Below are 18,447 nucleotides of genomic sequence, written 5' to 3'. Positions count from 1 at the left end.
CTCCCAATATTTTCTTAAGACTGCCCTTTTCCATTCAAATGCCCTTTTTTCAACGGGCTTACCCCTCCCCCCCTCCAATAATTTTTAAAGCGTACCTTTTTTTACGAAGTGCCTTTTTTTCTGAGCAAGTGCCCTTTTCAAAAAAGAAGTGGTGCCCTTTTTTTGTGGCATCTGCCGTTTTGGGTGCCTTTTTCAGAATTTTGCACATGTATCGCCCTGAAAAGCACCATATACATGTATTTGCCCTTTGTGTGCATAATTGTCGGTTTTGAACAGCGCCCCAATCGACAGATGGTACCCCACCTTTTTTTATTTTACATTTCACAACGGATATGCAAGTGCCCTTTTCAAAACTTTTTAACCCCCCCCCCCATAAAAATTACCGTGGTACGCCCCTGAATAAGATGCGAACAAGGAAAGAAATTGACATTATATTTCATGAGAATTGCTTAATGGATGACATCGGAGATTATTGCATGTTTTCCATTTTAACATTATCCAAATACACAAGTTTTAATACTGAAAGCCAAACAAGGCTGCCTTGTTTTGATTAAAAGTAAGATTTGTTTTATAAATGAAAAGTAATGTTGTCACAAAACATGATGTTGGGAAAAAATTAATAAATATTCCAGACAAATGTACGTGTTTTTTTCCCAATTAGGGTTGAGTGCAAAGAGCTGTAACAAAATATTAATAATTCAGTAACATTTCTTTTCCCAAATACAAAATAGCTAACCTTTACACTGAAAGAAACACCAAAGCAATGGATTTCAGAAATAATGCTTACAAAAATATGCATTTCATGCAATGAACTTATTTCGACATACATGTATACAAAAAAATGTGTCCTCTATCATCTTAATATTTCGATTCTACAGCAACGGCTTTCAATTCAAGCTAAAGCACATAGGACCACTTATAAGTGGGGTAAGGCACTACGAAAATACCAAAGCAGAACTATTAAGGAGAATCTAGGATTCCTGCGTAAATAACACAATACTGTGGGCTGACCATCGAAAGGATTCTTTCTATGTTGACCTGTCACACAGAATAGTTGACTAGACTAGTCCAACAATCACTGATTAACCTGCATTGCAAAGTGTCAAACTTAGTAAAATTCGGTACAGGATTTATTTCACTGTTTTCAAAACAAAATTAGGCATTGGCTCCACTTTACACAGTGGTGTATGCTTTTTTGCATATTTTAGTAAGGGAAATTCAAAACAATAGCATGAAACAAGATAATTTACAACTCGACATATTGAGAAAATATTGATAGCAGGCACTTCATTTTCCGCAAAATCAGAAATGAAAAGGCCATCTCTTCGTGGTTAAAGAAATTCAGAGAGTTACTATTCAATTATTACCACCTATCCCAAATTAGATCGAAAAAAAAATAATATGATTTGCTTGTCTCAAATAACTCTTGCTGGATCACCATCTGAGGTGAAAGGGTGGTTTGACTTTTGACGCACAAGCCTCATGCCAGCTAGCCTAAGCCTTAGCCTTTACTTATCAGTGGCAATAAACCAAATCTCATTGTGCCTGTCGTGGCTGACAAAGGGGCTGTCATAGCCAGCCGTGTAGTAGTAGGACTTGTCGTAGGTCTGGGTGGAATTCAGCACGTCTCCTAGGTCTGCGGCTTCTTTGGGGAAGTTGGTCTGGTTAGTGAAGCCATGGTACACTCTGGAAAATAAACGGGAAACACAAGAAGACAGCATATCTGTAAATTTCAAGACGGTGTTTACAAAGTTCATCATGGACAAAATAAAAATCGCTGGCAGTGAAGTAGGTGGGTTTATCATTTATGTTATCTGCAATTTTAAAAACCCTGAACTATATTGATTGCATTCCGACTCGGGACTGCAAGTGCAACCGCTGAAAACTGATAGTGGTTTTCCGTCTCGCTTTTCAGCTTTTCCAAAACAAGGGCACATCTTTTAAAAATAGTGGGCTAAATTTCAATGGGGTTTTGGGACAGTTCCCTTACCTAGATCTCTCCCGCATTTAATGCACCCGACTATAAGGCCAGGTCTCCCCTTAGGTTGCACGGAAATCTATGTTTGCTCACGTTTGTTTTAATCATATTGTATTTCCAAGAGAAGTGCTGTGTGTACACACACAAACATGGAAACAAAAAAGGGACAAATCAATGTTGGAGGTGAGGGGGGGGGGGGGGGCAGCAAACCAATTCTGTATATCCACACACCAACATATATATTTTTAGGAAACTTTTGATGCCCTACCTGACGTACACCTTCTCCTGGCCCAGCGTATTTATAAAGAGTTCTTTTTTGGTCGGCTTGGGCGTGTTGCTCTGGAACTTGAAGGGTACAAAGAACGAGACGGTGAAGTTGCTTGCGCAGACGGGCCCCAGGCCGGGCTGAATACGGTTGATCACGGGCACTGTCATTGGTATCTTAACATCTGAATAGGCACACACACAAACAGAACTTGTCCTCAACTTGTAAGAACTACAAACCAAATCTTAGTAAAAGTTCAAGAACTATGATAACCAGCATCGCTATGTAAAACATTAATTGGCTGTAGCAAACATCCCCTTTTGCTCTGACATTCATGCATGAGTATTATATACCAAGCATTGGCTTCCACATAGGAGAGAACATTATGCAGAACAAGTTTTTGCCGAACCCGTTTTCTTCCTACTAAAAAACATTTCGACTGCAGTCGACCCAAAACATTTACAACTGCATAGTGAATACCCATTCGTTGGTTTGCTTTCTACATTGCCAAATCATCGTCTTTCCGTTACCCTAAAAGAATAAAAATGTCTTCAAGGAATTTTTAATATTCCCAATTTGTCCATGGTTTGTCAACCTTTGATTAACTCGCGAGGGTCACCAATGTATATATCACAATTTCATTGAACTAAACTCACCTTTTGGTGCAACTTAGGAAAATAAAAAAGAGTCACAACATAATATTCAACATTGATCCCTACCTTATTACACATTTCGGGATTAGGTGGTGTCCAATCCCCTCCCACCCCATCCACCCCCCCCCCCAAAAAAAAACACTGAAAAGGATTTTTTTTTCAACTGCGGTCAAATGCTCTCTTTACAAATAATACAACCCTACATTAGAGACTCACGTTGGTCATTTTCTCCTTCGATGTACTCAAATAGCTTCATGAAAGCCTCCTCAGTAGCAGCTTGGTAATCTAAGCCAGTGATCGTAGTGCTGACCCATTTGGATGTCTCATACATTCGGATCTGATAGGCCTGTCAAACGCATCACAAACAAAAGGAATCATTGGTATTACAGATCACACATCTTGGATATACAATTGTCTACAGTCCTGTTTTATAATCCTATAGTAAAGGATCCTATGTTGTCTGGCTGTCCGTCGGTCTGTCTGTCCGTTCTGACCATACCACCCTTGTGGGGTGATGTTCCTTTCAGGACACATCACCCCACTTTTTACACAATAGAAAAACATCACCCCAGAAGGGAATCTGTAGAAAAAGGGATAATGGGAACACAATGCTATCACCCCACAATTCCGTCTGGCTGGAACGTCCGTCTGATGTCTGCTTGACTCTTTTTTTTTTAAAGCCCAATGACTGTGCGGTAGCACAAAAGGCATAGGAAATGGAGAGGCTTGGTTATTGTATGTTGGTGCTTTTTATATGCTCTGATTTCACTGTCCTCTGAAGTCAGGTTATTGTTTTGTTTTGCTTTTTTGTGGCAAATTTGGGGGTTTTTTTGCTTCAGACTTTGAATAGTTAAATATTCAACAAAATAATTTTGTTAACTCACACAAGTTAACCAATACAATCGTCAAAGCTGAAATGGTGTGACAATAATAGACACAACTGCATTCTAATGTTAATACATGAACTATGGCATGCTTTCCTCTGGCACGTGATTACGTGACAAATGAACAGGAAAACCCTTCTGATAGATCCTCGACAATGACGGGGTTATTGACCTGACCCGTACCGTCTGTTACAAAACTGGTGAACTTTGCTTCCGATCTCTCTAAAGGATATGTGCTCCAGACAAAAATCCAAGGAGAGAATATTCGCAAGTCACTAAATAATTTGAAAATTATGCTACACTGGGTAAATTAAAATGAAGACTTTTTTTTCTTCCAAAATATAGGTATATGCCACACAAGTGCCACGGGAAGTGGTTCAAGGTGGGCTGTATTTCCACAACCCATGATTTTGTCAAAAATTTTAAATAACAACAAATTTATTTGTCATTCGTAAGTTATTTTCCTGTGATTGCTAATACCTACTGGACTGGTATGATCAAAAGAAATGTGGAATTTGTATGTTCCAAATTAAAGTCCTGATAAAATGCGTGAAAAAATAATCGACACTCGGCACTTATAATTTCTCATTTGGACCAAAAATATTGAAGTTTAAAACCAGGGAAGGGATCGTCACAAAGTAAGTCTGAAAATTGACGAAACGTCGGAAAATGCATCTCTTTCTGAACTTATAACTTTCTCTCATATTCAAAAAGTCTTATTTCAGACAGAAGTCTGAACAATATTATGGCTGTAACATGTTTATTGTGCTTTTACATGCAGTAATTAACATTTCCGTTCTTGAATTTGTTTTTTAAGGTTACGTAGTTTTTAACTGTGCTTCGGACGTCTAGCAATTTAATTTAGCAAATAAGCCACGCTTATTTTAAGTACTATCTACCGCATATAATAACTTTTTTTTGGTTTTCAAGTTCCAGTGATATTATTTAAGTATTATGGAAACAGGTCATATTGCCTTGCTACTACTGCGATAATTGTGCAATTCTGTATGCCACTTTCGGGTGTTCTGTCATTTTTGAAAGAGGATTTCACCATAAAACAGGGTGGATAAAAAAACCGAAACCGAGATATTATTGCTAATTGGAACAGAAGTAGGGCACATGTGAATCAAAGGGAGATATCCTCTGTTAGGGTTGAATCTCTTCTTTAAAATGACACACTAATCATGTCCTTACATTCACGGTTGACTGAGCAGTGATCAAGTTTATGAAAGGGTCTATTTAGAGAATTGCGCCAATTTTCATGGTTAAATCTCTGTTTTTTCCCCGCCTGTCTTGATTGGCAACCATAGCCTTTTACTCTGTGACAAATGACACCACAAAAACCACAATTGAAAAGTGGCGCAATTCTCTAAATAGACCCTTTCATAAAATTGGTCACTGCTCAGTCATCTGTGAATGTAATGACATGATCAGGGTGTCATTTTAAAGAGGAGATTCAACCCTAAACAGAAGATATCTCCCTTTGATTCACATGTGCCCTACTTCTGTTCCAATTAGCAATAATATCTTGTTTTCGTTTTTTGGGGGGTATTTTTTCTTTATCCACCTTTCATAGTCGATACTCACTGTAGAGTTGTATTTTTCTTCAAACTTGGGGCAGTCCAATTCTTTGCAGAAGTAGAGACTGCTGGCTCCATCTTTGATGACAGTGAAACTTGAACACACCCCCAGCCATGCTAGTGCGAAAAGAAGCAGGGTGGACCTCTGGGTAATTGCCATTCTAGGTAGGACACCTGTCAACGAAATCAAGAAAAGAGGAGCAGGGAATTTATGGAACGCACCACTTGTGTCTTTAAAATTGGCCCTGAAGAAATTGAAGGTGGCTTTACAAACACACAAATAGAAGGACTGGTGGCCTGTAGCTATTTTCTCAAATCCACATTTTTGTTTCCTTCCGATCCTCTGCTGTAGTGTCTGACACGTGTCCTGGCCGGTTAAAGGACCCGTGACATATTTAATGGAAACATATTCAACGCAACTTTCTACTCCTCTAAGCTTCAATGTATTTGACGTCTCTTTTTGGGGGGTTAATTTTGTTGAAATGTGTACTTTTTTTTAAACGTTTAAAATTATACATGCTTTTCTGTGATGCGTTTCAAGAAAACACTTCAGTTAAGAGGTTTTCTGTTCAAATTGTGAACCCAAAATCTGCTTATTCAAAACCTGTGTGCATGAGAAAACTCTGCTTACTGGCTATTACTGTCATGTAGGCCTACTGAAACAACGGCTAATCACCAAAGTGACCAAAGGGACGCCAAAAAAATAATTTCGGCAATTTTTGGTGCTGAAATAGCTGTATAACATTGAGATTTCTGCCTGAAATTATGCACACTTTCGCTCATGGATATGGCAATTTGATCGCATTAGCATAGTAATCAAAGGCACCAAAATTGAAAACAAAGTTACCGTAAATGGGACACAAAGGTGTATGTTCAAGGATTACATTAAACAAATTACATTACTGCATATGAGCCCTTTAAATATTGGGGGGCGGGGCGGGAGGGGCTTCAAAAGGGTGGATCAAAGGTTTCATGGTTAATGCAACTAAATATTTTACCTTGATAGATGTAAAGTCACTAATATTAATGGTAAGCATATTAATAACTGTACTCGATTGAATGATTGAATTATTGAACCATAAAGTTTCATTTATATTAAACTCAAGCAGAATACGAGGTTGCATGGGCATGAGGAGGCCTTAAACATTTAGAAACAAGTCATGTTAAATACAAATTTGTATGAAAGCAATCTGGGTCCATGCTGTATATCTAGCACACTCGTACCCTAGTCCGAAAATTTGGGACTCTCAATACTGTGTATGAGAGTCCAAAAATTAAGGTATTGAAAGCATGCAAAACAAGAAAATAGACTGGCACCTAAAACAACAAGTCCAACACAGCTTCAGTACTGCATGCCAAAAGAATTGTGTGGCATGAAGCGGGAACTAGTTTACTACACGTACATTTCTCTATAGTCCAGCCACCAGACTATTGACCCTGAATGGGTGTCGGACGCTGAATGAAGAGGTCAGTCTTTTCAAATAGTTGGACTATAGTTGGACTATGGTAGGACATGTACCAGTCTAGTATTTAGCCCCATTTTGAAATAACTTGACTTCCCTCTCATGTGCAATATATTGCAGAAATGTCTCCTTTAAAAATTGAATTGAGTCTGCAAACTTGGTTGGTGAAATACTGAGGACATTTTCTTTGACCCAGTGGAATTATTTGGAGAACTTTGCTGGCTAAACTGTGAGTAAATTGGGCCTGATTTAGTTTTGCACCTTTCAGAGCACTCCAGAGCCCTGTCTGACTCGTACCCATGCACCCACTCATCCCATTAGTATGCAATAGTACCCCCGACCCAGCTGACTGCTGCAGTTTAGTATAATACACCCCGCTTATTTTCATAATCTGAATATTACACAAGAAAAACAACACAATCAATCTTGTTTATCAATCATGATTCATGGTACAGATAAGGCCAACAACCGGACAACTATCACAGTGGACACACACTCAGTAATCGAATTAATATGAATACGTAATATTGTATAGTATAGTAAGGAATATATAGGTTTTTTATGACATGATATAATCGCTGACACAATATGTTACTCACCTGACCATTTACTCATGAAATACTTCACTCAGTGCACTGATGCTGGCCGGTTCAAATTTGTTTTTGGCCTGACGTGTTCACTTTCACGAATTTATAAGCAACTACATGTACAATGTTTACCATGCGTACTATGTTATGTACACGCGTACTATGACCGCTTATTACAGCACATTATGAAACAGCATTGTACAACAGGCACGTGTCAAAAGAGGTTATACAACCAAGTCACGTGACACGCGCACCCATGCATACAATCAAACACAATGCACGTGTTTTTATACAGCCTGATAATAAGAAGGCCGTTTGTGCCATGTACGCCGTACAATTGCACCGAAGCCTTAGAGCAAGAATATGCCTTAGTATAACTGCTACTAAGGTGATTCGGACACAGGGTAAGTATAATTTTCATCAGCTTTTCTCTAGATCTGATGTGCAGTCACCTCTAAATGTCAAAGATCATATATATTGTGGATTTTTGTGTGTTTGTTAAAATAGTGTGTTACTTATTTTAGGTTTTAGAGTTTTGTTCCGATTGATTATTCTGAAGAAAATACTCGAAAATGCCACTCGCTAATGACGTTTAATATATTTTATTCCTCCTCATGGCTCTCGGTCATAGTCAACATGTTCTCTGCAGCAAAAACTCTCGTGGCAACACTAGAGTCGCCAAGTTACAAAGTCGAACCCCAAGACCCTAAGAACGTGAGTATCCTCCATGGTCATCCTCATAATAGATTGCTGGGCTCAGCCTGGATACTAGACTTGTCTGCCAAATGAACAGGTCTGAAAATTTGCGGGAGTGTTTTTTTTTTTTTTGGGGGGGGGGGGCTGCTTTGAGGACTGCTTTAAAACCTTTCTTAAAAGGTTGTTTCATACATGCAGGAAAATCAAGTTGGGGGAATTCCCACATAACTTGTTCCCCTTTGATTTCTAAGGAACTTTTTAGAAAGCTTTCTCTCAACATTTCTCTATTAGCCTCCTACCATTCCAGGAATAAAAGTTACGCGAACAGCTAGCGCCCACTTTCTTCACTTTTTCTAAAAGCCAGCACCTGAAACTTTTTTTTTACTCGGCCTAAACACATTGTCTATAAATTGAAATTGAGCGCAAATTTTCTTTTCAATCAGTATTTGAATCAATCGTGTTCAAGTCATGTAAGATCCAACTTAATTGAATCAGATCAATCACTCATAATCATATTTTCTGTTATTACATGTAAACCGTACCTAGATTTTTCTTCTTTTGTTACAATTCTAATTGAAATTTCAGCCCCTGCCTTATGAGGTCCGGAACTATGAGAAATCCACCTGGGTGACAACATCAGAATCCAGCATTGAAGACCCGTTAACAGATACACAGTCCAAGAAGAGCAGGTCTATGTTCTTTCAACTCTTCAATTACATCTCAGGCAAGAATGAAAAAGGTAAGAAACTTCTGTTGTTTTCGCAGTCATTTCTCATTGTGATAAGAATTATTTTTCATACTGTTAATAATCTTGTGTTAATCCCTTCCTTGTTTTTTTTTTTTTAGTGATGCATAGCTACACAAGATTAGACATTTACGTGGGAAGAGCCACGAACGTCTGATAATCCTAGCTATGTCATGCGACCCCAAGTTTTTTTAGAAACTGGAACGCCATTTTGATCATAAATGTGAACTAAGCTGTGGATTTGGTCATTTTGGACGACATGTTTTTGTAATACAACGGGTTAACGAAGATCCGATAGAAGGTGGCCACTCATGGTCAGAATCTTTCGTCAAGACGCAGTCTTGTCATAATGAATCGCCGAATCTGCTCGCGTATCATGTAACCTTGCTGTGCAAGAGGATGTTCAACAGACTAAGCTACGGCATGTACTTGTGTTTCAAAATTAGATGCTCTGGCCACTTCACGCCATGGCCACTTGAAGCTAGTTTCGAGGGTTTTTTCGAACATCCCAACAACAAACAGTGTATTCAATAAGACTGAAAAGTGGAGAAACAAAGTACAACAGCTTTTCAAATGCGCCTTTTTGATGTAAGCTCGAGTATACAATCATATACATCTATATCCTGAAGAGCGCCCCTAGTGTGATGTGGTGTCCAGCCCCCCCCCCCCCCTTCATTGTGTCGAAAACTAAAAAAGGTGCTTCAGAAACTGTTTTGCCTTGTAGACAACTGGCATGCATTATGCAGAACATAACATGGTCTGTAAACTGTCAAATATTTGTTGCCTGTGATCTTTTTGTCTCTTATTAAAGATCAGAAGATAGAGATGACGGTACCAGTACTGAAAAAGATCACCCCCGGAGCAGGCCCCTTTTGCAAAACAACAAAAGAAATGTCGTTCTATGTCACCCAGGAGTTCCAAGGAGATCCCCCTGTACCCTCAGATAAGGATGTCTATGTGACACACCTCCCAGCCCACCGGGTGGTTGTCAAGTAAGATCACAGTTACTTCTTATTTAAATTTCTGCAGATTGCTTGCCATCGAACATGGCAGGGGGTTAAGTCGCAATACGATCTAATTGCAATTAATCCATATTAAGTTTAGAATTTATTATAAGATGGAATTTTGCGTCGGGGTGATATAAATCAAATTAGGTTTTTGCCCTTTGCCCACCCGAGTGATTTTTTCCAACTTTCACTCGGGAGGTAACACACTGAGTATACAGTGTTTAAAAAACGTCGGTGAAGGGCAAAAACCTAATTTGAAGTTTAGAATTTGTTTTGAAAAGCATGTCATCAGTATTTTATTCTGCTAAACTTATTCAGTCGTTATTTGCCTGTATCTGCCATAGAAGACTGAATCATAAGCTATTTGTGATTTTTAATACTTTACTTTTTAGATTGTATTATTTCCAAATAAACATGCCCCAAGATAAACACCATTGCTGTTTAAATTGACTCATTGAGCTTCAGCCTTTCATCAGAAAATCCTGATAACGTAAGCAGTGTAATCTCTACAAAAATAATCCCTGCTCTATCAAAACAAAACACCTGTGTTGAGAAAAAGCCAATGCTACCCACATCATGTCGCATGCGAATTGCAGTTCATACATGGGCTGAAATACTTAAACCTATAGGCAGACGTCAAGAAGAAGACTCGGGATGTGGCAACTATGACTTCGGCAACACCATGTACAAACTTTCACAGTAGCCACCACAAGTGAATAACCAGCAATGTCTTTCCGTGTACAGAACCTTCAGTGGTTACACCTCCGAGGCTAAAGACCTGGCGGAGGCGACTGCGCTGGCCGAGCTGACCCAAGATAAGTACGAGCTGGAGCAGGATTTCTACTTTACAGCTGGGTACAACAGCCCGTGGAGGCTTATCGGGAGGCGCAATGAGGTCTGGTTTGTCGTCAAGGGGGAGAAACAGGGCGGAGAGGTGACAAACGGTGCTGTTCAGAATGGAGCACCTGCTGTGGGCTCGGCAGTGGATAAACCTGCAGAACAAGCTGCTGAATAATGGAATAGTGCACTCTAGAGGCAGATCTTTTAATAAGGTCGTTATTAAAGGAGGAGAATTCTAGCAAATTTGATCAACGTGCCATGCCGTTTCGATGCAGAAGTATGAAATTTGAACAGTTGTTAAAATACAGGGTGACCCCCAAAAAAGTTGTGCAAGCAGATATCGTTCAATTTCTCAAAAAGTACCTAACATTAATATCCCATTTTGATGGTGCATGTTATTTATACTCATGTTTATAATCAGTGAAAATGTTATGGAAACCCATTCCTGTAAACCAATCTGTAAAAGATAATAAAAGGATATGTGTTTTTCAACCATTCCAATGGGAATTACACATTGCATTGGAAATCGCTCAACCGGCACTCTGCAATGGGTCTTTTCATTAACTGTGTAAATTACTTTAGAACGGGTGAAAAACGCATCGCCTTTTATATTCTGTTGTATCTCTGGTTTGCATGAATGGATTTGCATCACATTTTCGCTGTGATTATACACAAGAGTACAAACAATTATACTCCATCAACATGAAATGTTGATGTTGGATACTTTTTGAGCAATTTAAAGATGTCTGCTTGCACAACTGTTTTGGAGTCACCCTGTACTATGTTTTGTATACAGGGGCGTCAATCGCTTCTCAAAAGTGGGGGGGGGGGGGGGGGGGGTCATACCTTGATCATAAATAATGCGAGCGCGAAGTGCGAAGCCCTTACAGCGTGGGGTTCGGGGCCCGCTTAAGGGCCCGGAAAAAATTCGGATTCTAGATGCTCATGTGGTGTGATCTGAGGCAATTTCTGACCACTTTAACCAATGTTTTCTGAGCAAAAGATAATGATTTAAACATCATTTTCGTGGTTGAAGTCATTGAATAAGCTATTATATTCTCAGCTAAAGGCGTGGGGTTCGAGGTCCGCTTAAGGGCCCCGAAAAAAAATTGATTCTAGATGCTCTGTGGTGCGATCTGAGGCAATTTCTGACCACTTTAACCAATATTTTCCCAGCAAAAGATAATATTTTAAAAATCATTTTCGAAGTTGAAGTCATTGAATAAGCTATTATATTCTTAGCTAGAGGCGTGGGGTTCGGGGCCTGAGGGCCCCCAAATTTTTTTGGGATTCTAAATGCTCTGTGGTGCTATCTGAGGCAATTTCTGACCACTTTAACCAATATTTTTTTAGCAAAAGATACATTGTAGTACATTATAGGGCCCTGTAAATGAGGCACGAGTTCAAAATCTGGGGGGGGGGGGGACATTTGATATTGTGTCACCCACCCTTCAAAAAGTGGGGGGGGGGGGGGGGGACATGTCCACCGTCCCCCGCCCCCCCCCCCCCCCCCCCCCCTTCAGGATTGACGCCCATGTTTGTATATGAGATTGAATCGAATGTACAATTAAGAGAGCCACATCTGCTGTATGCTTAAGCCCAAGGAGATAGTGTTCCAATACAAAGATTATCGACAAAAACGTCTTTTTTTCCTGCAACGTGATTTTGGGAGGGATGCATGTTTTCATACAACGTTCACGTCAGCCTGAACCCTTAACTGCAGATAAACTCACTTTTAATGGGAAAGTAAAATATTCATATTTGAGCAGGAAGGTTGAGAGGAACTTTTAAAACTGGTTGTAAAGAAGAAAATAATTCACTCAACAAATTTGAAACCTTAAGGGAATTATAATAAACAGGGTAAGATGGTTGTCAAAAACAGGCTGCATCCTAAAAAGCCCTAAGCATTGCGGAGCTTTTTGTCACTTTGCAGAATGCATGCTAATTATGCATAATTTGTTCTGTTATAAAGATAGGAGTGACGTACTGCGACTAATTTAATAATTAAGCATTTTTTTCACAGAATTCTAAGTTTGCTTTAAGTTCAAGTTGAACTGTGCTCCGAATTGTTATTTAGAATTTTCCAAAATGAATTACTGTAAATATATTTAAACGTTAATAATGGTAGAGGAACTGTCTATTGCAATTCCTTGATTGTATATATTGTCATATTTTTCATTTCGAATAATTGCACAATTGGTTTTGAAAAACATCCTATCAAGAGTTGATTGATGTTACTCTGTATTTATTTGTTATTTAATAAGCAACAAATAATATGCCTATGTGCGTTTAAAAAATGTAGGCCTACGTTGATAAAAACAAAAACAACTTGTTTCGTTCTTGTCTTTTAATGATTGATGAATAATGAAATATCACATCACATGTTTTCCCTTTTTTCAAAATAATTTTGCAAAAATAGTTTGGTTGGAATAAACTTGCCGATTAGGTTGATAAAAAAAAACAAGTGTCCTATCTTGGTTTTCTCGTCATTCGCATTACATATATTCCCAGTTCTTGTCATTCCCATCGGCGTTGCATTTTTGGGCGTCTTATTTTTAAACTGTCGGTGATCATTTTGATAGATTTCATGCAAGACTTTCACTTTCATTTCGTGTCTAAATATATGTAAATTGTTTTTATGCGCAACTTTAAGAAGAAGAATTTCACTTTTAAAGTCTTTTAATTTTGATGAAATAAACATATTGTATTGAAGTGCACGACGGCATGTGCACTCGCACTTGCTGGTTTATATGTTAGGCATGCTGTATTCTGACCAAAACCACTCCCCATGCCGGATTTAATTGGATATCTGATTTTTTTTAAATAGACGCCTGCAAATATATCGTATAGGAGACACAATCTTTTTAAAATAACAAATGCTGGAAACGGTGATTCAGTGTTTTTATTTTTTTTATCCCATAACCAAGGAAAATGACATATTAACCCATCATGAATGAATGTAGCTGAGCATAGTATTGGATAACCTTTTTTTTTTCAATGCTTTCGGGTAATACAAAACAAACATTGTTTGGAAGCTATATGGGGTATCGATATACCATATTAGTCCAAAGTACCGCAATGCGACATCTCAAAACTGAGAAAATTCGGTTAAGTGTTGGTGAACACACGAACTGTCTTTCTCTTTGGAGAAAAAACTTCTTGCCAAACATTGTTCAATATTTTACCCAAAATAATTAATTAACAATTGAGGTAATTTGATACATAATGTTGGGTAAAACAATAGTGTTTTAACCATTTTTTCAACAGTGTGTGTTGACCAGATGCCACCACGACTTTGAATAGTAGCCAGTTCTATAGTCGATCAAGGCCCGCACCCTGCGCCATTCCGTACATTTCAAATAAGCTGTGATGGGCTACGATGTCAAAACGCTTTGATAAATTTAACATCAATACTTCTAATAATGAAACTGCATCCATAGTTTGAACTGCGATATCAAGGCTCAGCTGTATGAGTACTTGATCATACATCAGATTGTTCGGAAGCACTGACGAGCACAATGTCAACAGTTTCACTCTGGATTAAACATGGATAATATAGTAACTGTTACCGTAAACCCACAATACACTGCAATCATCAAAGTATAATTATTTAGCTTTAAGTTCTCAAAACTGACAAAAGGACCATTTGCACATCATTTTTAAATTTCCGATGACAATATCTCTCAAAAACGTCATGCAGTATAACGAAACTAGTATTCGTCATGCTTTTCTGCTCTTTCTTTGCAGAATAAAATCAAAAATTGTGCATATAATTCAAACAAAATGCATAATTATATAACACAGAAAGTCGTTCTATAAAGACGTTTGATTGTCCAACACAGCTTGATTAACTTCGTATTGGTCAATAACTCGTTGTCTTTGCATCTAAATAATTGCAAATGATCCCATGTCTTTAAGTTAAAAAAAAATAATACATGTTCTACCTCACTTTCCTGTTCACACCACCACAGCTCCAAACCCCGCCTCTTAACAAATGGCCAGTGTTTTGTCAACTCATAGGCCTAAGTTTGTGCAGAGTACTGTGAATAACTCCCCAAATCTGAGTCTGATGTCAGAAATTACATTTTGTAGCCGTATAGCAACTGAAACGGCATCAAAATGTTACTAAAACTGCATGTGGCGATGTGATGAAGATTAATTTTAGTCAATTCTGATCCTAAATTGTGGCCAGTTGAACTTGGCATGTGGTTCATACGGGGTGAATGAGGGGAACAATCTGAGTAAAATAGCAAAATCATTCAAATAAAACATAACATGTGTAAAATGCATTCGTTTAGTACTTAGGAATACGTAAGTAGTGACCTCTATATAAATGAGGTTATAGATTACTCTTACAATATTTACCCTTGATCCATGATACAAATTATCGGTACTTTGTGCCCCCAACCCGGATCTCCATGTGTGAAATATATTTTCTTGTGTTTGACTGCACTAAAAAAAAGACAAATGGGTTGCCTATTTTGTCCAGTGTTGATGAACATGCTAACTACCTTCAATTTTGGGGAAAAAAATCTTCCCTGACGTTAGTCAATATTTTACTCAAATTTGAAACTTATGTTGGGCAAATTAATATTGATATGTGTGTTGCCCAGACGCCGTCACTAATGTAATGGTAGTCAGTTCTAGTCCATTTATCTGATCCGTATATATCAAACTCTATAGACTACAAATAAGAAGATGATTACTTTACGGATAAAATACATAACATCCATACTACTAATAATGAAACTGCCTCCATAGTTTGAACTGTGACATCAAGGCTAAACTTGATTTTCTACCTCGGATTGTTCGGAAGCACTTACGATTACAATGTCAATCTATCAACAGTTTCACTCTCGATTAAACATGAATAATCCTAACTGTAATACCGAAAATAAACAACAATACACTGTAATAATTAAACTAAATACTTATCTTAAAGTTCTCAAAACGGACAATGGGACCATTTGCACTTCATTTTTTTAAATTTCCGATGACATCACTCAAAACGTAATGCAGTTTTTTTTTTTTGTAAAATAAACACAAAACATGCATGCACACACATAGTTTAAGGAAATACTCGTCATAAATAACACAGAAAGGCGTATCTGAATTTTTTTTGTATATTTGTAGTCCTAATAAGAAGACTATATTTTTTATCATTTGATAACTCGTTCAATTCGTATCTATAGATGACTGCAAATGATCCCATGCCTTGAAGTAAAAAAAAATTACATACACCCTCATTTCCTGTTCATCAACCCCGTATCATAACAAATGGCAATGGTTTTGCCAAAACAAAGAATACAAATGTGTGTGTATAGGCTATTGTGACCACTCCTCTGATGTCAGAAATTACACTTTTAGCCGATGAGCAACTGAAATGGCATATCAAATGACGCAAGCAGTGCATATAGTTTTGTGTTACTAAAACGGTGTGTCGATCAGATGACGAATAATGTTTGTCAATTCTGATCATAAGTTGTGGTCAGTTTGGCATGTGGTTCATACGGGGTGAATAAGGGAAACAATCTGAGTAAAATAGCAAAATCATTCAAATAAAATACATGTGTGAATACATTAAGTGTATGTGTATAGGAAATATGTACATTTTGATCGTTGTATATGGATGGGGTTCAGTGATCTTACACAATATTTACCCCTCGATTCATAATGTCAGAAAACACTCGGGGAACAGAACATTATTAAACTTACCAGAATATTTTGATAAGCAACAGAACGCATGAGACTTGAACTGATGCGATTGTGGAGTCATGAGTAATCGTTTACAACAGAGCTATAGCTAGAGAGGTCCGAAACAGATACTAATGTTCAATGTCAAGGTTAGAATATACTTTGTCATTATGATTGCCTCAAAAGCGCAATCGCTTTTAGGCAGTATTTCTAAACCGCAGTCACTATATCGTGCTCCATATGTTCCAGATGGCTAATTTAGTGAGGGTAGCTATCGCAGCACGACAACAAAAGATGTAGATAAAATAGGTGAATACATTTATTAAGTAGGTTAACTTCTGCTACACAATTTCCTAAATCGATAACAATCTTGCGAATACGAACAAAACATTACCAACCTATCTGCTCCTTGAACGCAGTAATGCCATACAATGCATGGGCTGATTATGGTGTAGCGAAGTGCTTAGCAGGAACCATTCAGCCAAGTCAGAAGCTGAGGCTGTATTGTACTACATACTTGGATAACTATTCTCAAAACACTGTTCTATAAACATCTACTGAGTTTAACAATGAAACAAGTATATCATCATCAACAACTGAAATTATATAATGTAATGAATTTTACGAACGTACATAACCATGACATATATAAGGGAATAAATGTGTGCTCCGGAGGTTTTTATCACTCTGTTTAATACCACTTAGAGTCTGGGTGCTGATAATTACCCGAGCCGGAGGCGAGGGTAATTATCAGCACCCAGACTCTAAGTGGTATTAAACAGAGTGATAAATACCGACGGAGTACATATTTATTCCCATTCATAAATACCTTTTCGGTAAAAAAAAATCATATAATTCGTTCAAAACATCCCGATTTTGTTCAACAAATTCACTTTATGCTTTTTGAAACACCCCTCCTGCAAAATAATGGAGTGTTCAGCTGGCGAGTAAGATGAAAACAACCCTTTTATGGAGATTGACGCGCGCGTATCATGTTCTACGCGATGTCGCGCAGAACGCACCTGGCGCGTTGCGTTTTGAATTTAGAACTATAAAATTCTAACTCCCTGGTAGTGTTGCGCATGCCTACGTGAGGATTGTGAACGTTCAACCAATGAAACGATAAGAGGCACTGGATTTTTAGGAGTCCACATTTTATTGTGACACTGGAAAAGTGTTTAAGACCAGCTAGCCATGTCTTTATCATCCGTTTAATACCGGCCACGTGACGGGCTCTCGACCAATAGGAATGGCTAAACTGTCTGAGGTATTTATGAATATTGGATACAATACCCATCCACCGATATTTACTTTAAACGTAATATTCGTTAACGCTTGTTGATTACAATTTTTTTCTGAGTAACATACGCAAAGGTAACAATTCAAAAGATCGGTCAGTATGCTGGTACAAAAGCGTCCCGATTCAACTATCAGCTAAAGATGCAAACCTTGTCTGAAGAAGACAGAGTTGTCAGAGTTAAACAAAACAAAGAGGAAAGTTTCTTGAAATTTTAACACGCACCATTAAATCATTCCTTGCAGTAATGTTAATCTTCCAGTTAGAAAAATAGCGACCTGTTATCAAGTTATCGAATGGATATCAGTAAAAGTAACTTGAAATATGTGTTACACTCAGGTTTAGCAAAATGTAGTAAAGGTGCAGTGAGTGGATGGGATGTCTAGTTGACCATAGGATTGCGCACCACACGACCTGCTGGGTTAACCTGAGGAAATAAACAAGATTGGATACCAATATGATAAAGTAGCCCTATACAAATCAGAACTTAATTGTGCAACAGTAAAAGTCTCAAACTGCAGATGACACACAGTACAATTACATAAACTTTCGATTTAGACTCAATTTTTAAGGCAGACTGTGATCGTCTGACACCATGGCCAGCATCTTGCACATTCGCTTCATAGTGTTTCAGTGAGGGACGGTTGCTATTCCTCGAACCCAACAAGCATGGAAGTTGACTCAAACTAACAACTTGAGAATACTTCACAACTTTGTACAAAACCAATGGGTCTTGCTACCAGATGTGGAACATGTGC

At 38.1% G+C, this 18,447-nt stretch overlaps 3 protein-coding genes across 12 annotated transcripts in view; 1 reads left to right on the top strand and 2 right to left on the bottom strand.

Moving 5' to 3' along the window:
* Window positions 1-453: 453 nt before the first annotated feature.
* Window positions 454-7,592, bottom strand: LOC119734631 (heme-binding protein 2-like). The gene is made up of 5 exons (XM_038208177.1): window positions 7,423-7,592; window positions 5,368-5,534; window positions 3,113-3,242; window positions 2,247-2,427; window positions 454-1,686 (listed from the first exon to the last, which is right to left on the bottom strand). Exons 1-5 carry the CDS (start codon window positions 7,436-7,438, stop codon window positions 1,509-1,511), a joined length of 672 nt encoding a protein of 223 aa, XP_038064105.1. The 5' UTR covers window positions 7,439-7,592; the 3' UTR covers window positions 454-1,508.
* Window positions 6,963-11,015, top strand: LOC119734630 (heme-binding protein 2-like). 2 transcript variants are annotated; one of them, XM_038208176.1, is made up of 5 exons: window positions 6,963-7,052; window positions 8,042-8,124; window positions 8,692-8,845; window positions 9,663-9,843; window positions 10,603-11,015. In XM_038208176.1, exons 2-5 carry the CDS (start codon window positions 8,047-8,049, stop codon window positions 10,871-10,873), a joined length of 684 nt encoding a protein of 227 aa, XP_038064104.1. In that variant the 5' UTR covers window positions 6,963-7,052; window positions 8,042-8,046; the 3' UTR covers window positions 10,874-11,015. The 2 variants fall into 2 exon arrangements, with proteins under 2 accessions (XP_038064104.1, XP_038064103.1); XM_038208175.1 differs by lacking the exon at window positions 6,963-7,052 and adding an exon at window positions 7,403-7,814.
* Window positions 11,016-17,675: 6,660 nt separating this feature from the next.
* Window positions 17,676-18,447, bottom strand: part of LOC119734628 — a 38,370-nt gene continuing 37,598 nt past the window's right edge. For all 9 annotated transcript variants that reach the window (XM_038208173.1, XM_038208168.1, XM_038208165.1 and 6 more), the window contains one exon: window positions 17,676-18,116. In XM_038208173.1, coding sequence (XP_038064101.1) covers window positions 18,072-18,116 — 45 coding nt within the window. In that variant the 3' untranslated portion in view covers window positions 17,676-18,071. The remainder of the gene's footprint in view (window positions 18,117-18,447) is intronic.

The sequence above is a fragment of the Patiria miniata genome, unplaced genomic scaffold, assembly GCF_015706575.1.
Source record: "Patiria miniata isolate m_02_andy unplaced genomic scaffold, ASM1570657v1 HiC_scaffold_27, whole genome shotgun sequence".
Classification (NCBI taxonomy): domain Eukaryota; kingdom Metazoa; phylum Echinodermata; class Asteroidea; order Valvatida; family Asterinidae; genus Patiria; species Patiria miniata.
The sequence above is the reverse complement of the archived record's forward strand: the minus strand, read 5'-3'. Positions and strand labels throughout refer to the sequence as shown.